Source organism: Microtus oregoni, unplaced genomic scaffold, assembly GCF_018167655.1.
Source record: "Microtus oregoni isolate MIOR12 unplaced genomic scaffold, Mior012 000048F_ref0000485, whole genome shotgun sequence".
NCBI lineage: Eukaryota > Metazoa > Chordata > Mammalia > Rodentia > Cricetidae > Microtus > Microtus oregoni.
In genome coordinates this window covers 15823861-15851214 of record NW_024543222.1, presented here as the reverse complement: position 1 = coordinate 15851214, position 27354 = coordinate 15823861, and the positions used below count along the sequence as shown (strand labels likewise).

At 46.0% G+C, this 27354-nt stretch overlaps 1 protein-coding gene across 1 annotated transcript; it reads left to right on the top strand.

The window, feature by feature from the left end:
- Positions 1-8140: 8140 nt before the first annotated feature.
- Positions 8141-25208, top strand: LOC121436311 (ADP-ribosylation factor 2). Its single transcript, XM_041636145.1, has 5 exons — positions 8141-8229; positions 10411-10577; positions 14251-14361; positions 21571-21695; positions 23441-25208. The coding sequence occupies exons 2-5, from the start codon at positions 10430-10432 to the stop codon at positions 23600-23602; spliced, it is 546 nt and encodes a 181-aa protein (XP_041492079.1). The 5' UTR covers positions 8141-8229; positions 10411-10429; the 3' UTR covers positions 23603-25208.
- The last annotated feature ends 2146 nt before the right edge of the window (positions 25209-27354 follow it).

Below are 27354 nucleotides of genomic sequence, written 5' to 3'. Positions count from 1 at the left end.
CCATTGACCTCTGAAATTCTCTTAATATGCTTTCCTTTTTTAATGTGTTTTATCAATTTTTTAATGATTTATTTATTACATATACAACATTCTGCCTCCATGTATGCCTGCACACCACCAGATCTCAGTACAGATGGTTGTGAGCCACCATGTGGTTGCTGGGAATTGAACTCGGGACCTCTGGAAGAGCAGCCAGTGCTCTTAACCTCTGAGCCATCTCTTCTGCTGTGTTTTCCTTTTGCGGTGTGAAGATAGGTAAGAAAAGTATCCAACTGCTTTAAATGTACACAACAATGGAAATGACTAACCTTACTTTCTACAAGGCTGGAGGTCTTTCTAGGGAGCCAGGAGAGAGGGTTAAGGATAGGATCAGAGACAAAAGGTAACTGAAAGGTGGGGAATGTTCTAGTTTGCTTTTCTATCACTGTAATGAAACACTTGCCCAGAAGCAATTTGAGAAGGAAAGGGTTTATTCCCATCATCCGAGGATGTCAAGGCAGGAACTCAAGGCAGGCACAGAAACAGAAATTTCGATGGAGGGCTGCTTACTGGCTTATTCTCCATGGCTCGCTTAGCTTTGTTTTCTTATACACTCCAGGACCACCTGCCTAGGAGATGGCATTGCCCAGAGTGGGCTGGACCTTCTCTCATCAATTAGTGATCAAGAAAATCACCCCCAGACGTGCTCACAAGACTAATCTAATAGTCAGCCCCTCAGTTGAGGTTCTCTCTTCCCAATTATTCTAGTTTGTGTTAAGTTGATAAAAAAAACTAATGGGCACAGTAAAGAAAATGTTAACAAATGACATAAAAACAGTTAGGCGTAGTGACGCATGCCTTTAATCCCAGCACTCAGGAGGCAGAGGCAGGTGGATCTCCGTGAGTTCAAAGCCAGCCTGGTCTACAGAGTGAGTTCCAGGACAGCCAGAGCTACATAGTGAGACCTTGTCTCAAAACAGCAACAACAACCACCAACCCCCCCCCCAAAAAAAAAGAAAGGAAGGAAGGGAAGAAAGAAAGGAAATAAAAGACAAAGAAGTAGACAAATCCAAGATAAACGAGAATGAGGCACTCGATGTAGGGACAGGGCTTGGCCACAAGCGGCTCTTGCTGAACTTAACTATTTGTGACCAGTGTGAGGTTTTGTTTTATATGTTTAGGCCATGGTACCCAAATACTTGCTCAAAGACTACTCTAGGCTTTCTATGAAGAGTACTTTTGGGATGAGAGTTACATCTGTGGAGTTTGAATAAAAAGCTTGCCCTCCACAGTGTTGGTGGGCCTTGTCCAATCAGTGGATGGCTCTGGACAGAATAAAAAGCCAACCCCAAAGTGTTTGCCTCACTGCCTACCTTAATTTAGCAATGCCATGATTTTATTTATGTTAAAATATTTCAATTTTTTAAAGACCCACTTTGGTCAGCTGGGCATTGTGGTGCTTGCTTTTAATTCTAGCACTTGGGAGGCAGAGGCTGGCAGATCCTTGTGAGTTCAAGGTCAACCTGGTCTACCAAAGAAGAAAGTTCCAGGACAGGACAGCCAGGCCTGTTACACAGGAAACCCTGTCTTGAAAAACCAAAACAAAACAAAACACAAAAAAAAAAAACCTTTAATTGTTAGGTGTGGCAATCCACACCTTTAATCTAGCACCTAGTAAGCAAGCAAAAGCAGCCAGATCTCTGAGTTTGAGGCCAGCCTGGTCTACATAGCAGAGTTCCAAGCAAAGCAGGGCTCTGCAGTGAGACACCATCTCAAAAATAAAAATAAACAAACAACAAAACAAACAAATAATCCCAACTCTTTTAGACCAAGAGATAATTCATACGCTGCTTGCCTAGATATTCAACTTAGGCAACTCCAGCCTGTCCTGTCAAACTTGACTTTGGACTTGCCAAGCCTCCATAACTACACAAGTCAACATAGCCCCTTCCTAGCTGTACATACATCCTTTCATGCCCAGTTCTCTGAAGAACTCTCCAGAGGATAGCCAGTCTCTTGTCAGTGAGTGACATGGAAGTAATACCAGCGATTACCCAGGACACCGTGTATTTCCTCTTGCTTCTTGAGAGGTCACCAATCTAATGTCAACCACAGCTCATGGATAAACACTTATTATGACTCCACATATTGCCTAGTAAGCAGTTCAGTTAAGGCTGAGTAAGGTTTTGGTGACATAGATGTTTTGATGGTCATAGTGGTGGCTTCATTTCACAGTGAGGAAAGAACTTTGTCCTGTGTCCTGAGGTGGGGTAAGAGCAGAACAGGGCCTGAGCTGATTCATTGTGATACACTTGACTTATCATGGTACATTTTGGGTTCTGTTTGTTTGTTTTTGATTTTGTTTTTGCTATGCTACAGTTTGAGACTTTCTACCCTAACGGAGGGGGAGGTACCTTTGCTTTGTGGAAACTGTAGGGTTAGAGAAATGGTTTTGGGGACAGAATTTAAGGTCCTAGGAGGATGTGGGTTTCAAAGGTCTCCCAGTTGGCTTGGATGCAGATGGTTCAGGAACCATTCTGTTTGGCAAATTCTCCACTGTGTTTTAATTTTCAGAGGCGTCTGCAGGGGATGCGAGAGCCCAGGATCGGAAAATGTCTCTGCGCTGTCATTGTGCAGCGAAGGCAATCTGCAGCGTTCCTTTTACACCCTTGCCTCTGCGCCTCCCATCTTTCCCAAGATTATTCCACGCTGGTAACCTAATGTACTCATAGGTGCCATGTAAGAGAATGCCGCCAGGAAAGCAGTGACTTTGTGGAAGAAACAAAGCCGTAATAGCAAAATGGCAGAGACTGTGACATTGCGTAGGCAGACAGCCTTATGCTTGCCGTTCTAATCCTAACCCGCGGGTCAGCCCACCCAGGGAACAGCTTCACAGCTCCAACACAGCCAGTCTTGGGATGATGCAGTTGCCATCTGTCTGTTTTCTGTCAGTGAAACCTACTTCCTGAAGCGAGGCACAGGGCTAGCAAAGGGAACAAAATGGAGAAAGACTGTGGACTTCGTAAAGAAAAGGAAGAACGGTTGATGAGAGGCAACATTCCAGCTGTGCAGGGGTGGCCTGAGGACAGGGAGAGCAGCTATCAAAGGAATGGCCATTTGCTCTTTGACAGAAGCAAACACCTGGAATCAACAAAAATCAATTCATTCTGGAAAGTCTGAGTAGGCAGGGTGCATGATAGGATTCCCTGCAGAAGGGAAGGACTGTTGCTATGGAAACCAGATGATCCTTTTCTGTGATCCGAGCCCCGGTACACTTGCCAGCCTGCCTAACTCTGTACATCCACACTGTGGGGCCGGAATACTGCCTGCATCTCTTTCAAGGGAGTGTTCAGATATTGGTCCCCTGGTCTTTGGGTCAGAGTCTCAGGGGAGGGGCTGAGTCACTTACAACCCTTGGAGCTCACCTCCTGTGGTGAACTAGGGTAACATCACTGACTATAATGGTTCTCAGTAAGCCTCCTAGGGGCAAGTGGAGGTGTGTCTTAAGGTTGTACCTAAAGGATGCATGTCCTGTAGAGCTGTTTCTAGAACAAAGGCAGTGTACAGAGGGGGCTTCTCCAGAGGCAGAAGGCAGTTATTAAGGAGAATAGTACTTGGGGAAGGTAGTTTGGATATACTACCTGCTTGGCTGTGGTTTTGTTTTTGGTGTGGAAGAATAAACCCAGGACTTCAAACATGCTAGGTAAGCACTCTGACTTACATCTCCTACTTGGATTTCAAACCCTCTAAGCTCTAATGCTGTATGTAAGAAGTTGAGAATTGGGGTTGGAGAGATAGCTCAGAGGTTAAGAGCACTGGCTGCTGTTAGGAAATAGTATTTTAAGGTATGTTGCTTTTGTTTATGCTGCATTTGTTTAACTCTGTGAAGTTGTGACTCTTTGTCTGTCTAAAACACCTGATGGTCTAATAAAGAGCTAAAAGGCCAATAGTGAGGCAGGAGCAAGGATAGGCAGGGCTGGCAGACAGAAAGTGTAAATAGTATGAGAAACAAGGAGGAAGAAGGAGCAAGAGAACAAGGAGAGAAAGACATCAGGGCTCAACTACCCAGCTACACAGCAAACCATGGAGAAAGAAGTAAAGAAAGCTATACAAAAATAGAGAAAGATAAAAGTCCAGAGGTAGGGCTGGAGAGATGGCTCAGAGGTTAAGAGCATTGCCTGCTCTTCCAAAGGTCCTGAGTTCAATTCCCAGCAACCACATGGTGTCTCACAACCATCTGTAATGAGATCTGGTGCCCTCTTCTGGCCTGCAGGCATATACACAGACAGAATATTGTATACATAATAAATAAATAAATATTTAAAAAAAAAAAGTCCAGAGGTAGAAGGTAGTCAGGATAATTTAAGTTTAGAAAAGCTGGCAAGAAACAAGCCAAGCTATGGCTGGCATTTATAACTAAGAATAACCTCTGTGTGTGATTTACTTGGGAACAGGGTGGTGGGTCCCCCAAAAGCCAAAAGAATAAAACCTCAAACTAAAGGCTGCTCCTCTAGAGGTCCTAAGTTCAATTCCCAGCAACCACATGGTGGCTCACAACTATCTATAATGAAATGAGATCTGGTGCCCTCTTCTGGTGTGCTGGCATATACGCAGACAGAACACTGTATACATAATAAATAAATAAATAAATAAATAAATAAATAAATAAACCTTAAAAAAAGAAGCAGAGCTAAAGAGAAACTCTGTCTCGAAAAATTAAAAAAAAAAGAAGTAGAGAATTACCCAGAGAGCCTTTCACTCAGTAGCTGACCCAGTAGACACACAGTTGAGCTAGCGTCTATACCCTTCCTCAGTTATTACAACTAATACACTGTATTTATTCTTTCTTCTCATTGCAGTGACAAAACCCCAGACGAAAGCAAGCTAAGAAAGGAAGTGTGAGAAGAAAGGGCCTGGCTCACGGTTTGAGGGAGACAATCCACCATGGTGGGGACAGCAAGGCAGCAGGAGTGTCAGGCTGCTTACTGCCCACTTTGGAGTTGCAGTCAGAAAGCAGAGAGATAAATGCTGGTGTTCAGATGCTTGCCTCCTTCCTTCCTTTCCAGTCTCTGTCTTAGCTATGGTTACGATTGCTGTGATGAGACACCGTGACCAGAAGCAACTTGGGGAGAAAAGGGTTTATTTCATTCACAGTTCATCTAACAGTTCATAAAAAGCAGTGAGGGCAGGAACTCAAGTGGGGCAGGAACCTGGAGGTAGGAGCTGCTGCAGAGGCCATGGAAAGGTGCTGCTTAGTTTGTTCCCCACAGCTTGCACAACCACAGGCCCAGAGGTAGCCCCACCCACGATGGGCTGAGCCCTTCCCCCATCAATTACTAATTAAGAAAGTGCCCTACAGGCTTGCTTATAGCCCAGTCTTCAGGAGACATTTTCTCAGTCATGGCTCCCTCCTCTGTGATGACTCTAGCCGTGTCAAGTTGACATAAAACTCTCCAGCATGTGTACCGTTCCAGGATCCCAGCTCAGAGGATGATGCCACTCACATTCAGGGTGTGCCTTCCCTTCTCAGTCAGTCCTCTGTGGGAACATCCTCATAGATAAAGCCCAGAGATGTGTTTCCTAGGTGATGCCAGACAAAGTCGCATCAACAATGAAGTGTTTTTTTTGCTTTTTCTTTTTTGGTACTGAAGATGAAACCCAGAGCCTTATGCTTACTTGGCAGGGGCTCCACCTGTATGCACCCTCAGCCCAATTACAGAGTTTAAAGTCTGACCCGGAATGGAGGGCCTGCCCCAGTGAGACTAAGTGTGAAACCTTTTTCCTCTTTTTCCAAGAGCACATTGTGTTTTCCTTGCTTTGTAAACAGCTGATTGGCAGGAAATATTTTATTAGGAGAAATGCTTCTGCCACCACATCAATGTCACCACAAACAATCCATGTTTATTGTAACCTATCTGCCATTGAGACCCAATCACAGGTGAATTTAGGCTGTGTCAAATTAACCGTGTGTGTGTGTGTGTGTGTGTGTGTGTGAGAGAGAGAGAGAGAGAGAGAGAGAGAGAGAGAGAGAAAGGTGTCTTCCACCCATGATAAACAGGCTTTTTCCGCCATGTCGTCCCTCCATGATGCCATCACAGTCCAAAACAATGGGGTTAATCAACCATGGACAGAACCAAAACTGTGGGCCAAAATAAGCCTTCTCTCTTTTTAAGTCAGTTATCTCAGATACTTTGTTACAGCAATGGAAAGCATATATATATATATATATATATATATATATATATATATATATATATATGTAGAGACATAGCTGGTGGTAGAGCACTTGCCCGGCCTGAGCAAGGCTCTGGGCTTGATCTCCACCACCATAAAAAGGCAAGCAAGAGAGAAAGCATATATAATATATACAAAACTGATGGGAACCTCCTCCAGCCAATGGCCTTTGAGGGGCTGGACCAGGTTGGGCGTGGCCTTGGGTACCAAAAAGGTACAGGCCCATTCTGCTTGCCACACCTAGATGTTGGATTTCGTTTCTGTTCCCATTGTGATCTGTGAGTTCCTTTAATAAATAACCCCTTATTTATCATACCCTATTTGGAGCTAGTGTGGGATTTCTTTATTTGCCTCCCCCACATCTGATGCGCTCCCCTTCATCTGGCACCCAATGTGGGATCAAGTCCATGCTTACTGGGACATGCTTTCACGATTCCGTGGTTTAGCTTTCAAGTGAACATGGACCTTTTTTTAAAAAAATATTTATTTTTATTTGTGTGTGTGTGTGTGTGTGTGTGTGTTTGTGTGTGTGTGTGTGTGTGCCACATATGTGTGGGTGCCTGAGGAATCGAGAGAAAGGCATCAGCTCACCTGGAGCTGGAGTTACAGGAGGTTGTGAGTCACCTGACATAGGTTCTAGGAACAAACCCGAGTCCTCTGCAAGAGTAGGAAGTGCTCTAAACTTTAGAGCTATCTCTCCAGCTCCCCCCCCCCATTTTTTTTAAGGGTCATTTTTAGAGTGTTTTAGATTCACTGCAAAACTGAGAGGGAGGTGTAATGACCTCCCATGTTCTGCTCCCCTCTAACATCCTCTCCAGATACCGATATCCCCCATTAGAGGTACAGTGTAACCAAACGATGGGAAGTGCACTCCTGGGCTTGGACACTTGTATACTGGCACCGCCTATCATGATTACCTTACAGAACACATTTGCTTTTCTAAAAGTGCTCCGTGCTCCACTTATTCATCTTTCCTTCCCTACTAAATTCTTGAGATCCTTAATGATTTTACTGCCTACTGTATATCAAGCCTTTTCTGCCTGGCTTCTTTCACTTAGTAATGTACAATTCAGGTGTCTTCAAGCTTTCGATAGTTTGTTTGTTTTAGCATTGAATAAAGCTGGTAACTAATGTACTAGGTCCTATATGCTGCGCTAGGGGACTGAACCCGTCACCACACGTGTAGTTCAGTGTGCGCTCAACCACTGAACTACACCCTTAATCCTTGATTACGTCAGTCACGCAACATCGACAGGCCTTCGTAAGCATCTTAACTAAATAGGTTGGTATTATTTGGAGGAGTGAGTAATTTAAAGCATTTCTCAAGGAATGCACGCTGCAACTCTGGGACACCGAAAAGGTACTGGTGACTATTTTCCTCCCTACTGTTGAAAGTCTGTATACAAGAACGGCGGCACTCAAACTTCATACTAAATACGAAATCTTCATTATGCCTAATTTCGATGTTGATATCTGGGTATTTCCGACCAGGAACTGGGCTCCAAACTAGTTTCTACTTTTAGCTCAACAGCAGCAAATTTCCTTAAATATCTCTGTCAACTTTGCCCCGCCTACATAGCGGTACTGGGTTGGTCAGAAGGCTCCCGGGGTTAGTTCGAGCCTTGAGAATTCCCGGAGTTGATTGGCGGGGCAAATCGGAACTCTTTCTGCTTTTCTGATTGGTTGCCTGTAGCCTTGGGGTGGGACACGTGGGCGCGGCTCCCATTGGAAGATGAAGCCGGCATTTCCAGAGCTTGGTGCCGTCGCCTAGGTCGCGGGGGTCGGGCCTCCTCGCGCCCACCCTTTATTGTCCTTTCTATTGGTCAGATTTCTTGTCACTCAAGGAACTTCGAGGTCATTGGTTCAAGGGTTCCCAGAAGGCGACGGATGATTGGTTGGTTGCTGTCCCCGCCTCCAGCCAGTCGCCATTTTATTGAGCGCCGACTTCTTCCAGGCGATCGCGGCGGAGTAGCGGCTTCGGGACTGGCTTTGTGGAGGTGATCACCGCAGAGACAGGTGAGTGGCGGGCTGCAGGGGAGGGACGGCGGGGCTCGAGGCCCCGCTGGTGTCCTGAGTGTCAGCGGGCAGGACACCGGAGAGCGGCCGCGGCGGCTTTCGAAAGGGGCTGGGTCCACTGGGTTCCCCGCCTCCGTCGGGCCGGACGGCGCGGAGCCGATTGATGCCTGGCGGGCTCTGCGGCGTAGCAGTCCGCTGTCCCAAGGGAGCCAGCCTGGTGTCCCGGGCAAACAGCCCTCATCGGCCCCAGATTCACGGTGCGCGTGCCCGCCCCTGCGCGCGCTCACCTTGGCTACTGCTGTCGCTCGTGCCCTTGAGGTCTCACTATCATTGTCACTTGTGATCTTTCTCTGCGGACGTTTGGAAAGGGCTCTAGAGTTGATGGATCTTACTCCAGAGGGGCCCCCTGCCCACCGTGCGTCCTAGTACCTCGGGCACCGGAGCGGGGTGATGAACCAAGGGAAACTAGCGGGACAACCATGAATATGCTGTGCGGTGGCAAGGAGAATCTGGCACTGGGCCTCCAGGGGACTGGAAGCAGGAGGTTCCTCCCTTTCCTCCGAATGAATGGCCCTTTGAGTTTCCTGGTCTATGACACTTCTCACCCCCCACACCCCCCGGAAACATGAAAGGAATCTAGGAATTTTGAATGCGTCAAGGTACTGGACTGTTTTTAGAGCATGACAGACCCGTGAATGAAGAAAGTAGTCATTCTTTCTTTGATCATTTGGTTCTCATATGTGTACAGAAGTGTGCTCACCCTCTCTCATGGTGGAATGGAGTGGTGTGTACTTGGCCATAGTCCACGGTATTAAGCTGTTGTAGGAACTGTTGACTTTCAAAAGAGGGACTTCTGGAATTGGCCACTCTCCCCTCTGAGTCACTAGAATCTGGATGAACACACACACACACACACACACACACAGAGACAGAGAGAGAGACTCCAGTAAAGCTTTCCTTGGTGAACAATTTGTAAAGGCAAACCATGGTTTGTGGAACAAAGGAGATTATGGGGATTTGTTTTGTTTGGGCTTTGGGACTCAAGAACGTGTTTTTGAACAGTCATTGTTGAATAGAGTATACTGGGTGTACAAGTAGTTCTGCTTTTCAGTCTGAAATATCACACCGTTTGAATAGGCAGATCCGTTAAGAGGAAGACGAACGTTCTGCAAAAACTCATCTGATGGCTTTGCTTTGTCAGATGACCTGCCGGGTATTCCACTAACTGCTGAAGTTTAAGCTGTTCCAGTCAATAGAATAATGACCTTCTAGGGAGTAATGATTGGAGGGGGCACAGGGAGGAGATGGTCTGCTAATTAATTACCTTTTCCTTGACATGGTTACAGTAGCTGTCTTTGGTTCATGAACATTCATGGACCTTTGGAGTCAGTCATTCATATTATATCTGTTCATAAATTCTAAGATGGTCAACTCCGCCAGGTGGTGATGGCCCACGCCTTTAGTCCCAGCGCTCGGGAGGCAGAGGCAGGAGGATCTCTGTGAGTTTGAGGTCAGCCTAGTCTACATAGCAAGTTCCAGGACAGACTCCAAAGCTACAGAGAAACCCTGTCTCAAAAAACCAAACCAAACCAAACAAAAAACAAAAACAGATGCTAAAGTATGCCCTCAACCTATCTATCTACTTGATGTGTGTCCCCAATATTGGTATCTTCAACTCTGAAACTTCCTAGTTCTTCTCTCAGTATTGGTATGGTCTGCCAGCCAAGGGCAGCTATAGTTTTTAGAGATATCGCTGTTTTACCCGCCTTAAGAGCTTTGCTTCATATTGTGGAGAACAGGGTGTCTGCTCCCTAAATTTTCATTTTAGGTGGGCTTAGAAGAAAGTATAGTTATATGTGGTGGCATTTCTTCCATGCTTAAGGTGGCTGAAGGCTGCACATAGCATGGCATTGACTGTGTGTCTCACTTCCCACTTGGATGCTGCAGTGGAAAATACAGTTTTCTGGCAAAGCATCAGAGGAGGGCTAGTGTTGTCTGCTTTTGAAAACAAGACACACTTTTCCTTATTGGCCAAGCTGTACTTAACTTTTACTAGGAACCACTACTAATTGTGCCTTGTATTTTATGTATGCTGCTTTTATACACTTACCAATGAATATGTGTATATATATGAGATATATATATCTCAGAAAATAACTGTTCAACTTGCTTTTCATTCAGGTTACAGAATTCATCTACAATGGGGAATGTTTTTGAAAAACTGTTTAAAAGCCTATTTGGGAAGAAGGAAATGCGGATTCTCATGGTGGGCTTGGATGCAGCTGGCAAAACCACCATTTTGTACAAGTTGAAGCTGGGAGAGATTGTGACAACCATCCCTACCATAGGTATGTCCATGCCTGTGGCCTTTCCAGTTCATAGTTTAGCATGTTGTACTTTGATGTGTTGTTTTTTCAAAAGTTTCATTTGCATATGTATGTTTCATGTGTGTATATGCATGTTCATATCAGGTGTCTTCTCTATCACTTTCCACCTTATTTTTTTGAGACAGAGCCTCTTCACTGAAGCCAGAGCTTGCCATTTTGACAAGGCTGACTGGCTATTAAGCTTGAGGATCTTCCTGTATGACGTACACCCCCCACCCTCCGACAACATGGTTACAGACGTGCCATCAGGCCTATCTCTTTTTTGTTGTTGTTTTTTGAGACAGGGTTTCTCTGTGTAGCTCTGACTGACCTTGAGCTCACTATGTGGACCAGGCAGATCTTCCTATCTCTGCCTCCCAAATGCTGGGATTAAAGACCTGTCCCACCACTGCCCACCAAGCCTTTACTTGTGAGCTGGGGAATCTAGTCTCAGGTACTCATTCTTGATCAACAAGCATTTTACTCCAGCCCCTGATGTGCTTTTTATATTGAATATTTTTTTTTAAAAAAACTTTGACTACTTTAAGAATGTACATTTGAAGCCCCAGATGATGTTGTGTTATTTTGTATTTTGAGACAAGGTCTTACACTGTACAGGCTGACTTTGAACTTGTGACACTTCTTCTGATTTATCCTTCACAGTGTACCATTGTGTTCCACCATAGGTATTTCTAAGTGCTTCTTAGCATCCCTGGCACCTTCATTGGCTTACAGGAGAGTCGTGAACAAGTTTAGGCTAAGCAGATTTAACCCTGTTTGCTTGGCAATGAGGAAAAGAGAGTAACCACTGAGATGGTAAAGGAAGGAAGCACTGCTCTCTACTCTTGCTATGGAGTGGGACCTAGGTCAAGCCTCAGGTGGGAACTAGCCCTGCCTTTCGCAGCCTCCGCTCTATCTGACTTCTCTTGGGAGTGTCTCTTTGAACCAGGTGTTTAAAGGTAGACTTTGTGTTCCTCTTGCCCTTCCTCAAGACAGATATGTGAGGTGGTATGGTATCCAGCTGAAGGGATTCAGCAGCCTGCCTTTACTGTGAACCAGCGCTGTGTTTTGTGGACTCTTTAGGAGATTTGCAAAAGCAGTTGTGACAACTTAATCTTCGCCTTGTGACTTGCCTACAAAACCAGATTCCCCAGGCTGTCACGTGCCTTTGCGCACTGTCTTTCTGGTGTGGCTGAGATGGCTCAACTTTGACCTGAGGCGCTTGCTTCAGAGGTTGAAGCATTTGAAGAACGTTATAAACTGATAGAAATGTTCACACATGCAGTTTGAAAATGTTTTAGTTCAAGATGAAAACAGCTCTCCCCAGTTATAAAAACAATAAATGGGCTGGCACGTAGCTCAGCAGGCAAAGGCTCTTGCTGCCTGCCTGACCACCTGATTTGGTTCCTGCACCTGAGTTCTATTCCTGGAACTCCACAAAGTTGCCCTCTGATCTCCACATGGCCGTGTACACACACACACACACACACACACACACACACACACACACGCAAATAAGATAAAAATACATGCTTCTGTAAATTTTTATATGCAAAAATATATACAAGTTTTGAATAGTCTTTTAATATTCTGTTGAAGGATTTTGATGGGTATGTTTGTAAAATGAGTGCTGTTTTCTCAGTTTGCACTCAGCAGTGTTGAGATTTCCCTCTGGAATGTTCTCCTCCTCCTTTCTTTGCCCCTTCCCTTTTACCTAGAGAACGCTGCCAGCCTACTCTTTTGGTCTCAGTTTAAACATTCTTTCTCAGAGGCTCCTTTCCTTTTCCCTTGCTCTAAGTTTCCAGAGTATCTTGAAGTCCTTAGTAATACTTAAGATGTTTGTGGTTTATTGATTGTTCACTCTCTTCTTTCTAACAGTGTAAGTAAGGAAGCATGCGTGACTTGTTCACTGTCCCCAGCGTTTAATAAAACACCTGGCCATGTTAGGTGTCTGATAGTTCATTCATCTTTGGTGAATGAATTGCATAAAGATGTGATTGTTGAACTAATGACCTCCAATGAATCACGCTTTGCCCTTGTGCCGCTTCCTTCATGGTGCTGAACTTGGCCACTTCCTTTAGCTAGGGAAACATCACCGGCATTGAAAGCTGCCACCATGTTAAGGAAGCCAGTGCCTCTAGGGGATAAAAGACCACCTTGAAAGAGAGCACTCTGACTTGCTGGCTCCCTAGGTAAATAGAGCTAAAGAGAAGGCTGATGCCACCAATGAAGAGATGAACTGAGACCAAAAGAATGAGCTGGCCTTCACTAGATTAAAAGGGACAGCAGCAGGATGTTTTTGATAACGGGTTTAGTATTCCATTATATGGCTGTATTTTAAACTAATTCATTCGTAGGTGGTTAGGTTATTTGCAGTTGTGTGTGTGTGTATGTGTGTGTGTGTGTGTGCGCGCGCGCGCGCGCGTGCATGCAAGCCTGCCTTTCAGAGTGTCAAGGCCAGGGTTTAGCCTTGGGTATCATTCTTCAGTCTTATCTACCCCTACCTCTCCACCCCTCACTCCTAATTTTGAGACAGAATCTCTCACTTGCAGGTGAGTTCCATGCTGGTTCATCAGCAAGCCCCAGGGACCCTCCTGTCTCTGTCTCTCTAGTTCTAGGATTACAAATCCTCTAGCCCACCCCATCCAATCCCTGCCCCATTTTACCCCACCCCCACCTCACCTCATCCCACTCCTACCCTCACCCCCTTCCCACCTCACCCCATCCCCGCCCTCCTTGTGGGAATTGAATCTAGGCCCTCGCACTTTATTTCCTGAGCTATTTTCCCAGCCTTAGTGTGCTGGACTTGTTTGTTGTTGTTTAATCTTTTTAAGACACAGTCTTGCTATGTAGGTGACCTTAAACTGGCAGCCATTTTCTTGCTTCATCCTCTCAAGTGCTAAAATTTCAGGCCTGTACTGCCATGGCAGGCTCACTTGTTTGTTTTTTTGTGAGTATCTTTCACTTTTAAAAAACATTTATTTTTATTTTCTATTTTATATATGTGGGTATTTTGCCTGCGTTTATATCTGTACACTACTTGTGGACCTGGTGTTTTTAGAGGCCAGAAGAGGGCATCCAATCCCTTGGAACTGGAGTTACAGACAGTTGTGAGCCACCATGTGGGTGCTGGGAATTAAACCCAGGTCCTCTGGAAGAGCAGCCAGTGCTCTAACCACTGAGCCATCTCTCCAGACCCTGCCTTACATATTTGCAGACATGTACTTTATTTCCTTGCGGTAAGCTCTGGAAGACAGCTTCACATGAGGGGTGAATATTTAATGTGCACACCCAGGCTCCCCTCCAAAGGCTGTGCCCCAGCAGTGACAGTGGAACCTGCCATCTGACAGGAAGAAGACACTGACTGCTGCTAGGATTGTTTTATTGTCGGCGAATCAATCGGAATGTCTTCCTTTGCTCTGCTTTTTCTTATGATTAGCTGGGTGGTGGGCAGTGGGTGGTCAGAGTAGAGAGGTTTTGAGACACCAGGCACAATGAATGACAGAGTGTGAACTTTCTCCCTGTGACCTGTAACTCTTTGGTTTTCAAGCTGCTTTATAAATTAGCAGTGCTATCCAAATGTTAATTGGAGTTATCTTGAATTATTGAACCAGTGAAAATCATAATGAAAAGTTTTTCTAACTTTCCTACTTAGGTTTCAATGTGGAGACTGTAGAATATAAAAACATCAGCTTCACAGTCTGGGATGTTGGTGGCCAAGACAAAATCAGACCTTTGTGGCGACATTACTTCCAGAACACTCAAGGTAAAGCTCAAAGTGTGCCTACTGAATGTGTTTTAAGATGGGAACCTGTGATGCCTGCTGGCACTGCCTTATATGGGTAGCCAGCCATTCTGACCAGGGAAGTGACTTGTGACATTGTTCCTAGACATAACCCAGAAAAAGACCTGGGTTTTAACTCTTCTTAGTGCAGAAAGGTTGGAAAATGGTTAGCCTAATGGGTCTCATCTTTCAGTTAATTGAGGGATATGTCCTTAGATCAAGTGCCGATTTTTGAAGAATTTGAATTCAGTCAACTCCTTTAAATCTCCTGAGAATATCTGGAAATCATGTCCATAGGGAAAGGGATGAATAGGGATGGCTGGAGCCCCATGATGGATCCTGTCATCTGTGTGGCCGCAGTGCTTCCCTGATGGCCCTCCTGCTCCAGGTGTTTATGAGCAGGCATGGACACCCGTCTCAGATCTGCACCCTGCTCCCTTACCGGTGATCTCTGGGAAGTAGTTCTAATTCAATTGTGTCCCCAGGGCTGTGTTTTCAGTAAATGGTGCCTTCCTGGGTCTTGTCAGTTGAAATAGACTGTTCTCGTGGTTTTCATACCCTGGTTCCCATGTCACCATATGGCATCTACACATTAATCACTTTGGAGTCTACTTAGGATATATTCGCTTTTGAAGATTCTGAAGCTGATGGAGTTTTTGTTGCATGTGTTTAACAGTAAAGACCTTAACATTTGCAGCCTTTAGGACCACACCCCAGGTTAGTTGTCCCTTTATATCTTAATGCTATTCTTTTGCTGTCACACTTGACATGTAACTAAATTTATAGTTATTTTCCCAGCTTGTAGATTTTCGAATATGTTTCCTCAAAATAGGGTGGATTTTAAAAAAGTTTTTCTTCTTTTGAGACAAGATTATGTAACCCAGGATGGCTTTGAACTTAAAATATAGTTAGCCTTCACTATAGGACAAAATTGGCTGATTCAGCTAGGGAGGCTGCAGTGAGAAGATCCTGAGTTTTAAATGAGCCTGGACATTTAAACTGAGTATGTACAACAAGTGTGTGTCTTTATCCCCCCTCTCACGAGTATGTGTATGTATAAACTTTATATATACATACATATATATGCATGCATGTATACATACACACAATATGACAACAACAACAACAAAATACATTTTTTTTTCTTGTTGTGGTTTTTTGAGACAGGCTCTGTGTGGCCCTGGCTGTCCAGAAACTTGCTTTGTAGACCAGGCTGGCCTTGAACTCAGAGATCCACCTGCCTCTGCTTCCTGAGTGTTGAGACTAAAGGCATGGCCACCACTGCCTGACCCTGGCTTGTTCATTAATTAATGAACATTTAGGTTGCTTTCCCTTTTTTGCTTTCATGAACAGTGCTGCTATGAACATTCTTCTGCAGGTATTGGAGTTCCTCCGGCCTCTGCGTCCTGAGTGCTGGAATTATGGTGTGTGTCCTTATTTCAATTATCTTGATTTACCTGTGAGCAGAATGATTGGGTGAAAGGTTTCTCTGTTGTTGTTTTGTACTTGTATTCTGTTATTGTGTCATAGTGTTTGTGTGTATGTATATATACATATATATAGAGAGTTTATACATACACACCCACTCTTTTGGGGATATAAACTACTTCTAAGCTTATAGGTCGTTGGTATTAAATACATTCATAATGTTGCACCATCATAATCATTGCCTGTTTTCAAAACCTACCTCATCTTGTACAACTGAAATCCAGCACCCATGAAACACTGGCCTCTCCCACCTTGAGCCCCCTGCAGCTTCTGGGTTTTCATACTTTGATGCCAAGTGTGCTCACATGATGTCAACCTAACTTCCCCAAATGAAACTCCTATCAACCTTTACCACGTAATCCTAGTGTACTTTGAATGATGTTGAGTACTCTGTTTTGTTAGGAGTTGCAAAATGGTAGTTTCTTTAAATTGTGTTATCCCTTCTGAGAGGGCCTGCCTACTGCAGACTGGCCTTGAACTCTTTTTTTTTTTTTTTTAAAGATTTATTTATTATGTATACAACATTCCTCCCTTGTATGCTTGCGTGCCAGAAGAGGGCACCAGATCTCATTACAGATGGTTGTGAGCCACCATGTGGTTGCTGGGAATTGAACTCAGGACCTCTGGGAGAGCAGGCACTGCTCTTAACCTCTGAGCCATCTCTGCAGTCTCTGGCCTGAACTCTTTATTGTTGTCTTTGTGTTGTTGGGGGTTGACCAGGGCCTTTTTCAAGGACATCAAGCCACTCCCCAGACCCTTTGTTACTCTTTCTCTATTTGTCTGCTGAAATCCTTTTAAATAAGGAATTTTCTGAAGTACATTCTATACAAGGAAGTCAGGAAAAATGCTTGAGTCTTTATTTCCAGGGAAACCACACCATTCCCATGGCGAAGTCTAGACTTTCACATTATGATTTAGGCCTCGCAAATAGGACGCAGTTTTGATGCTCACTGAAGTGGGTACTTATCTTGGACTGGCGCTTGGCAGCTTGGCCACCTTGCATCTTCTCTTCTGTAATAAACTAGTCCAGCTGGGTTTGAACCACAGCTGCTAAGAAATCTTAGGAAAGTCGGGTAATTTCTTCAATCTCCATTCCCTCATGTTAAAAAGAGTATAATGCCTTTTGCCTAAATCCTGGGGCTCAAATGAGAATAATTTTGTAAAGTGCTCAGTCGGGCGGCTGAGAGGCCGCAGCCCTCAGAGGCGGATGGCAGTCTTCTCTGGCCACACTTCTTCCCTCCCTATTTAGTTTCCACATTTCAGTGTCAAATTGAGGTGCATTTTGTCTTCAGTTTTCTGTTTGTAACAAGCCTAATTTTATAGAATTTCAGTAACTCTTGCTTTGGTGGAGGAAGTAGCTGTGTTCTGGGAGTGAAGGGTGGTAGTTTGGGCTTCTGAAATAGCAAGAAGGAGCTTTGTGAAGAATGGACTTGCCGTCTCTGGCTGGGCCACGTCTCATCTGTGAGGAGTCTTGGATGCTGCCCCTATTTTGTCTGCCAACTTCCCAAAGGTCAGGCTGCCTTTTAATTTAAATTTTCTTCATCAGTCTGTTAAGGTCATAACAGACCTTAATGAATGCTTATAATTCTCTATTAAGACATCAAAAACTGAGCCTGGAGGTACAGGCCTGAAATCATGGCTACTCAGAATGTCAAGGGAGGATCACAAATTCAGGGTCTGCCTGGGCTGCAGAATAAATTCAAGACTAGCCTTGTCAGCTTTGTGAGATGTTTCAAAATAAAAACCCTGAGGATAAAGCTCAGGGCTAGAACGCTTTCTCAGCCCCATGAGCCCTATATAGACTAGAATTTAAACTGTCTGATTTCCTGATAACTGTAGTGTGTATAAAATAGATCATTACTCCTACTGCACGTACTGGCTTTGTGGGAGCCTAGGCAGTTTGGATGCTCACCTTACTGGACCTGGATGGAGGTGGGTGGTCCTTGGACTTCCCACTGGGCAGGGAACCCTGATAGCTCTATGGGCTGACAAGGGAGGGGAACTTGATTGGGGGAGGGGGAGGGAAATGGGAGGAGGTGGCAGGGAAGAGACAGAAATCTTTAATAAATAAATAAACGGAAAAAAAATAGATCATTACTTCTAATGTGGATTTTTCTCCTTGTTCTGTGGGTTATTTTTTTGTTGGAGGTGGCAGATTGAGACAGGGTTTCTCTGTGTAGCCTTGGCTGTAGACCAGGCTGGCCTTGAGCTCAGAGATCCACCTGCCTCTGCCTCTCAAGTGCTGGGCCTAAGATTGTGAGCCACTACACTCACATTGGTTCATCCATTATTGAATGGTAGTATACCTGTATCAAAAAAAAAAAAAAGAAGAAAAAGAGGAAAGGATACAAAGAAAAAAGTTTCATTTCTCAGTTTACCTCCTACACACAAACACCTTTATTTTTTGTGTCTACACATACCTTTTCTACAAGTGTAGATAATATAATAAATGTAATACATATATTCCCCTACTTCCTCCTTTCCTAGAGAGGTGAGGAGCAAGGCTGAGATCAAACCTAGAACCTTGCATATGCCAGGCAAGTGCTCTACCGCAGGGTGTTGCTGTGAGGTCAGGCTTGCCTGGAACGCATGGTTCTCCAACTACGTAGGGCTCCTTAACAAGTTCTTGTATCGGCGCACCTTTTCTCTTTGTAAGTGTAGTCACACTGATGGTAGCTTCTTAGATCAGGACCTAGATCAAAACAGTCTGATGTAATTCTACTTTATTTTTAAGGGAAGAAGTATGTATTTTGGCTCTTGATTTTAGAGAACTGCCTGGGTCTCAGGCACACGGGCAACATCATGTTGTTGAGAGTATTCAGTAAAGGACGTGTTTTATGACATTTGGCTCTTTGAGGGGTCCACCACCCAGCTCCCAAATAAATCACACACACAGAGGTTTGTTCTTACCTATAAATGCTTGGCCTTAGCTTGGCTTGTTTCTTGCCAGCTTTTCCTAGCCTAAATTATCCTGACTGCCTTTGCCTCTTTTTCTATTTCTCTGTAGCTCCTTTACTTCTTTCTCCTTGACTTGCTGAGTGGCTGTTCCCTGGTGTTCTCCTTGTTCTCGGTTCTCCTTCTGTTTATACTCTGCCTGCTGGCGCTGCCTATCCTTGCTTCTGCCTCGCTATTGGCCATTCATCTTTTAATTAGGATCATCAGGTGTTTTAGACAGCATAGTAACACAGCTTCACAGAGTTAAACAAATGCAGCATAAACAAAGTCCCACACCTGAAAACAGCATTCCCCAGCAAGGACATAAAGTTATCCTTGAGTTAGGACTAGCAGAGCGCTAGCAGTCATTTCTGCTCTGTGGGGTTTGCATTGGCAGCTAAGGATCTGCTTGAATTTCCAAATCGGCTAGAGTACTTAGAATTGGGATTCAGAATTGCGAGTAGCATCCCAGACCTATGTGGGTGGGGGCCTGAGTGTTTTCCTTCCTAATCTGGTGATATAGCAGATAGAACTTTGACTTACACGAAGACTCTAAGTATGTCAGAAATCCTGAGAGTGCTTGTCTTCTGGGTAGGCTGCCTGGAGGGCCTGGGACACATGGAGGCCTGGGCCGAGGGTCAGGCCTGGTTCTCTCCCTTGGACTGTTGTGAAACCTCAGTGTCATCTGACCCTGCTTCCGTTTCCCTACCAGAGTCTCCTCCTGCAGAGCCCCCATGAGCTGGGTCTTAAGCTGGGCACCTCTAGCAGAGTTCTCTGAGGCTCCCTTTCTCTGCAGTCCTCTGCCTCTGTCCTGGGGACTTCTCGTGATTTCTTCCTGCTTGTCTTCTGTCTCCTCGTTGAGGCCTCCAGAGCTTCCTGACTCAATGCCATGGCCCTTCTGATGTCAAAGATAGCTGTCAATCTCTCGCCAAGTGTTTTCTTCCAGGAGTTTCCCTGGTTATATCACTTGGCCAGTGTCTGATGCCTTGTCCCGCTAGCTCTTTGAGACCTCCAGTGTACCTGTGACTTAAGAGTGTTAAGGTCCGACTCTAGCAGAGTAATATTCCAGGGACCATCTGATCGATGCCCAGAAATCAGCTTGTCATCGCCCACACCCCAGAAATGGAGTAGCTGTCACTACTGGGAGTTCAGCCGAGGATCACGCAAGTTCTTTTGGCAGCTGCTTCTCATTTCTGTCTCAAAGGCCTTGCTGTCAGCTAAGTGCCAACTTGCTACTGTTGTTGTCCTGTGGAATACTGACAGAACTCTTCCCCAGTCTGTGCTCACCCCTGCACATTCTTCCTGCCTTACTGCTTCCTTCAGCAATGTGGCAAATCTGTACAGGGGTCAGCTATTCCCTAGGTGTGGTGTGGTAGCTCGTGGTGCCTCCTTCAGCCTGCCTGGGTTTCTCACCTGCTGGGACTTCTCTACTGATCTATGGGTGTGTCAAGGCTCTGACAACCATGACCCAGAGCTGGGCTGCACTTCACAGTATAAGATTCCCTCACTTCTGTCATCGGCTGTGGTAGGATTGGGGTCCCCCAGCCGCCCTGACTTCCTGCTGGATGGTTACAGTCTGGCAGTTTGCACCCCACAGGCAGGTCTGATAGCTTGTGAGGATGAATCCCAGACCTCTCGGCATAGAGCTGTCCTCACAATCAGTGTGAGTGCAACAAAAAAACGTTAGTGCACAGTCAACGGGAAGACCCGAGGGTGCCTGCCAGCCACAGCTCCTGTTGGCCGCTGCCCCCAAGTTCCAGGAGCGGCACCTGATTCTGCTAGTGCATGGATGTAAGACGGTGAACAGAAGTGCCACCAGGGAAGTTTCCCTGAGCTCTTGTGCACCTTGTTTTTATTGGACTTCGTTACAGGCACATGGAGCGAATCACTTGGCCGTGTGGGTCAAACCCCAGCTGCCCTCCCTTCCCCAGGGGCAGTTTCAGTAGTATAAACTAGCAGAGGTGGACTCCGCTCCCACTGGAAGTGCTGGCCACAAAAGAGCAACCAATGCTTTACCATAGGTGTCCATAAGAATCTCGACATTCTCAGAAAGGTGAGAATGTTGAGGGTTTTACAGTTTTTAGGTTCTTTTTGGGTATGTATAGAAGGACAAACAATTGCCCCCCTTTTTCCATGGGGGTACAAAAGGTTTCATATGGCTTGGAATGTCCAACAGCATCCAACACTGTTCACCTGGGAGTTACCAGGCCGACTGCTCGATTTTATGTTAACCGTCCCTTCCTTCAGTCCTTTGTGCCCCCAAGGCCTCACACCTGCTTCCTGAAGAACCAGGTCCAAGACAGCAGACCTGCTCCCAGGCCTTCGGTTAAGGCTCTGTTTTAGGGCAACATCCTCAGATGCTGTTTATGTATAAACCGTGCTCTTCCAAAACCCTTTCCCTCTGAGGTGGAAAGCAGGTGACTAGTAACTAAGCCTAACTTTTCTTTGTTCCCTCTGGTTAGTCTGGTAAGGATCCTTCTGAACGAGACAGGAGAGACGAATGTGGAAGCTTCCCAACTGTGGAGATTATATAGACTTTCCAAAAGGAGTAATGGGGGGAGACAGGGTCAGCTCAGCCTGACCTTGACCTTGTGTGCGATATTTCTGCCTCAGCACCTCCCTCAGTGCTGAGATCCCAGGCCTGCACTGAGCTCCTGCTGCCACTGCCTCCAGCAGAGCCTTGCCGGGAGCAGGGAGCAGCTGTGTGGATAGAGGAACAGCGGTTCTCTCTGAGTTCATGTTACTAACATGCTTGGGATTTCTTTTCAGGTCTGATTTTCGTGGTTGACAGTAATGACAGAGAGCGGGTCAATGAGGCCCGGGAAGAACTAACCAGAATGTTAGCAGAAGATGAGCTCCGAGATGCAGTTTTATTGGTGTTTGTAAACAAACAGGTATGCAGTTGTTAGCTTTCCGAACACTGAGACTGAAATTTACTGCCAGATGGCTTATTTAAATGTATAGATATCTAAATTAGATGTCTGCCTCCTCCTCACCAGTCTCAACCACCGCCTCTCCTCCATCTCCTTTTTATAATGTCTCATAGTCACTCTGAAAATACTAATGGGACACCCGCTAAGTTCCCAGCTTTGCTGCAGGTACTTAGCAATGAACACGACACAAGGCCCTGCATTTGTGTTTGCTCTGAAGTGGGAGGAGAGGCAGTGAATAAAGCCTCAATATGTCTGGAAGTCAGTGTTGTGAGGGGGTGCAGAAGGGCTGTGGGAAGTGCTGGGAGTGACTCTTAGATCTGAGCCAGGACTGAAGGGAGCCACAGGTTCCAGAAGCAAAATGTGGGGGTGGTGGGGCAAAGGGCAGCTTGGGGAGGAAGAGGCTCATCTAGAAAGGGAAGGCCATGAAATGGGGGAGGAAGGCAGATGCAGAGCTGCTCAACCTCTGGGTCTGAGCAGAACTGAATGCCAGGGCTGTGCGTCCCCTTCTGCTTTCCCCATTCAGCTGAGATCGTGCTGGAAGGACAGTGCTATCACTTGAGACTGGCCAGCCGTAGTTTCTCTTGTCAGCCCCACTCTAGACATGACCTCCTGAGGGGGATGCCTCCTGATTCACTCGCCTGCACCCTGTCGTGCTCATAGGGTGCTCGGCAGCTTCATTCTGGACACAGCAAGAAAATAGTGGCTTTGTTTTTAATGTTTAAAAACCGAACCCGTCCAAGGTAGAAATTTGAAAAGCAGTTTAGAATGTCAAGTAGAACACCTTCTCTGTGTGCATATGGACGTGTGAAGAGTTCCTGGAACTATGTGGCTGGGAGTGGGGGCAGAGCTCTCACACTGAGACTTAAACAGCTCCTAAAAAAAGCAGTATTCCATTAAAAGAAAGCCAGCATTACCTTCTGGATGCTACCTTCCGTTCTTCTCACTTTGATTGTCGGATAAAACAGTCAATTTTTTTGTATGTCTTTCTAGATATAAAACTTTCTATGTCTATGTAAACAATTATGTGATTATATTTCTATTTAAATTCCTGTATTTTCGCTTAGCATACACTTGACATTCTTTCATATCAGTACATCTAGATCTTCCTTTGACGCTAATCTAGTCCAGCTAGTTTTAGCTTACTGCGTGGGTAACCCAGGTATGGGTCAGAGAAAAGAGAAAGCTTTCTGCCTTACTTTCTAGTTAAAAGAAACATGATATATAATTAATACCCTGAGTAAATAACTTTTATCAAATGGTCACACATAGGGATGCTATGATAAAAAGATGAAGTAAGCCAGTTAGAGGCCCCAGAGCCTGGCAGGCCATGGTGGCAGCTTTGGCTCTTCTCTGGGAGAGGGGACACGCTGGTGTGGCTTTGATAGGAGGTGTGTTCTGACTAGGCATTAGGGGCAAGCACGGAAGCAGGATGAGCCATGAAGAGCTTGTTTCCATTATTCGGGTGAGGAACTATGGTGGCATCAGATCAAGGTGGTGGCAGAGAGGCTGGGAGAGGTGGTCAGATTCTGAACCAGTTCTGATGGTAGGGCCGTAGAGATTTCCTGTTGTTTGGACTGAGAAAGAAAAAGTGAAGGTTTTGGGCCTGAGTAACTGAAATAGGGATGGTGGGTCGGGTACGTTTTAGAGTAAAGTCCTATTGTGTCACACGGATACAGTTGGTAAACTGCCTGCTTGTTTCCTTTAAGGATCTTCCTAATGCCATGAATGCAGCGGAGATCACAGACAAGCTCGGCTTACATTCCCTTCGCCAGAGAAACTGGTACATTCAGGCTACGTGTGCCACCAGCGGAGATGGGCTCTACGAAGGCCTGGACTGGCTCTCCAACCAGCTCAAAAACCAGAAGTGATCAGAAACAGCCCATTCCCCGTGCATTGTGGCAAAGCCAGCTGGCCTTTCCTGTGTGCATGTGAGCGTGTGAGGAGCCCATGGGGCTGTGCAGCTGGGAGTGGGGGCGGCTTTCTCACACCGTGCCTTATACACGCTATAGGAAAACCAGTATTCCATTTCAAGAAAACCAGTGTTACATTTTGAATGCTACCTTCCATTTCACTAGCTTCGATGGTCATTTTTGCTGAGGCCTCCCCTGGGTGTGATAGCTAGAACATCTCCAGGCTGGAAAATAAGACAGCTGGAGCCAGACAGGTCCCATTGTTGCAATCCTGGGTCTGGCATCTCCACACACCCTGAATCCTGTTGGATTTCAATGTCCTTTTGTGAAAAGAAAGGAAGGAACTGTCATTTTTCCCCATCGTGCCAAAGCTAGCAGCTCACTTGTATGCTTTAAAGCGATCGCAAGAGGAGATCTGTGATTATCACAGGTGTGAAGAGGCTCCAGGGGGGACCGCTTCCCGAGTTCTGTTAGTTCAGCCCAACTTGGTTAGCTTGTTTTAGTCCAAGGAATTTGTGACCTTTTTCATTAGAGTATCAAGACTGTAACACTAGAGAAGTTTCCAGCCTGTCCCTTACTTGCCAAATGGAGACCCTGTGGGCTGGTGGCCCAGCAGGAGGCCAGGACTCTTCCCCCAAGCCACATGGTCCACAGTGGAGCGCAGGTTGGCTGGAGGAAGTGAAGGGAGGTGGCTCTTGTGTTCTGGCATCACTGTCTTGGCCCTCGAGGCTGCTGCTCCCACTTCCTGCTCTGTGCTGAATGTTCTTCGCTGAAGCGGTTACTCCTGGGTGGAGTCGTCCCTGTGTCCAATTGTCTGCTGTAGGCCTTTGGTTAGTATCTGTTTGCTGAACTGCACACTCATGAGTTCTGAGTTTGTGAGACAGTCATGAGATTAATATAGGGGATGAAGCTCCCAGTGACCCCTTGTACTCCCTGGGTTGGTGCTAAACTTTGCTCCGAGAAGCATCTTTTACCTGGACTGCTCTGGTGGCATGGACTCCCTCCTCAATGGCAGTAGTGGTCCAAGAGCTGTTTGGGAATGTGTGCTGTGTTGTCTTGCAGATAGTGATAGATAGGAAGGTCTGGAGAGGGGCTGGGTTCAGCTCCAAGCCCTCTGGCCATACAACTCTTGGCCACATTTTACTTAAGCCCTTCTGCTTAACCTTTTAAAACCCCTTTCAAAAAAAATCTTGATTCCTATTTTAGGAAGGGGAACGCAAGTTTAATTTCAAGGAACATGATAAATCTGCTCATTGGTAACAAAGTTATACTAGGAAAAATTCTATGCCATTGTGAATGTGGGCTGTGATGAGTCTTTAACAATCCACTTAAAGAATGTTCATTGCAATACTGGCGACTGAGTCCAGATGTGGTTTTTGACACAGAGGAATTCCTGCAAAATGTTGAAATTGTACACCTCCCGTTGGCAGGGAGTCTCTTGCCCTTTGTAATTATGCTTAGTGTGCCTGGCCTGGTGCTAGGCCGCAGTAACCGTGGTGATTGGTTAGACAATAAAGAACTTACTTGGGAAGGAGGAGACACGGCGATGTACTCCTGATGTGTGAACTGAGTCCCATCTCCTCTTATTTCTGACTTTCTCCTACACACAGGACACACCAGGAGGTGCGGCCCCACCCTCCGACCCCTGGCACAGCCATATCACGTCTCACATGGCTTTGGAACTGAGGCATAATGAGTAGGGGGGCTTCACTCTGGTGGCTCTGGATAGAGGCCTGGGCTTTGAAAGCCACTTTAGCGTCCATCTTGCCTCATTCTCCAGCCACTCGCTGTTAGCCTTGGTGCCCATCTGTGAACTCGGATACCAGTTCTGGCTCAGAGGGGCGAGGACTAAAGGATACAGGCTTCTGAATGCCTTGCTCTGCTCCTTCCCCAGGTAGCATGGGGTCCGACTAAGGACAGCGGCACTGCCCCCAACTGGCCAGCATTACCATGGGAGAGCTGCTTTAGGTGCCTTGCCTTTCCCCACATCCTTTTTAAGCACCCGTCAGTGCGGCAAGACCAGTCCAAATGCTCAGAGAGAAAGCAGGCTGTGCGGGCCCAATCTGCTTCCTTTAGTTTTTCATTTTATTGTACAATGCAGGGAGTCAGTATGTTCACAGAGTAGGCCACTGCCAATTTTAGATGATTTTCATCAGCACCAAAAAAGAAATCCCTTGGCACATGTCCCCTCTTCTTTCCCACTTTGTCTGGGAAGCTGCTGATGTTTTAGAAGCACTGAGGCTGCAAGTGACCATGGACTTGACCACCCTAGGAAGGATGGCCCTGTCCTAGAAACAGCCCTAGGGCTTCTGGGGGCACAGGTCTTTGTGAGTGTCAGAATATGGGATGTTATGGGTGGTTGGGCCTGAGGCACCCGTGTATTGCAGAACATGTAATTTGAATTGTTAAACATCATGTCTCAGTGGTTGAGGATATTTCCAGTGTTAGGAAAGGAAGAGTATGTGGTTTGTTTCAAAGTAGGTTCCTCGTGTGACCAAAGTGACGTACCATCCTTGGCAGGCATCGGGTAGACACTGTCCTGCAGTGAATGGAAGCCCAGGTGACAGGCTCTGGAGAGGCTTTGAAGTGTCCAGTTCAGCGGTGATCCGTATACGCATGGATATGGCACCCATACTGCGATTTGAAGAGCTTTTTCTTTTTTAAATTTTATTTTATGAGTTTGGGTGATATGTCTGTGTACTACATGTGTGCCTGGTGCCTTCAGAGACCAGAAGCGGGTGTCTGACCTGGAACTAGAGTGACAGATGGTTGTGAGCCACCATGTGGGTGCTGAGAATCAAACCCGGAAGAGTTCTTAAACATTGAACCATCTCTCCAGCCTGAGAGTCTTTTCTATAGGAAAGACAGTGTCAGGGCTGGAGAAATGGCTCAGTGGTTTAGAGCACTGGTTTCTTTTCCAGAGGACTCGGGTTCGAGTTGTTGTATCCACATGGCAACTAACAACTGTCTGTAACCCCAGTCCCAGGGGACCTGGCACCTTTGTCTGGTCTCCGAGGGCACTAGGCGCACACGTGATTCACAGATATACCTGCACACAGAGAAGACAATGTGGAGCTTTTAGCAGTCACTGACCAGCAGCCTCCGCCCCCATCCTCCATACCTCTAGCTCACTGTTCAAGTCTCTGGAGATTTGGTGGGCCATCATTTACACTCTTGTCTTTAATGTGTGGCATGTCCAGGGACTTAAAACGCTGTCCTCCACACAACCCCTTGTGTATAGCTTGCTTTTATTCATTGCCACTAGGTGGTGCTGCCGCTCTACCCCAGTTCCTCTAATAGCCCTGCCCGAATGAGCAATGGAGCTCCCAAGTAGTAGAGAATCCATCTCCCAGGACCCGGTAAACAGGGGTTCCTGGAAGAGAAAGGTGAAGTAAGTATCAGAAGAGAAAACCTTGAGGGCAGTAATAAGGTGTCAGAAGCCTCAAGGGCAGCTCCAGTGCAGCAGCTCTCCTGCTAAGCACTGTGTGCCTCCTCTCTTCCCTGGCGGGGTATGAGTGGCATCTGCATTACAAAGGGAGAAACGCAAGTATAAAAAGATAAAGTGATCTCAGCGAAGGGGGAGGGATGCAGAGCAGGGGTACTGCTGAGAGTTCCAGGCCACCTGGGCTACATCTTGAGAGCCTTTCTCAAAAAGGGGGGGGGGAGGCTGATGAGTACTTCAGGGAAGACTGGACCCTAGTTCTGCCCCT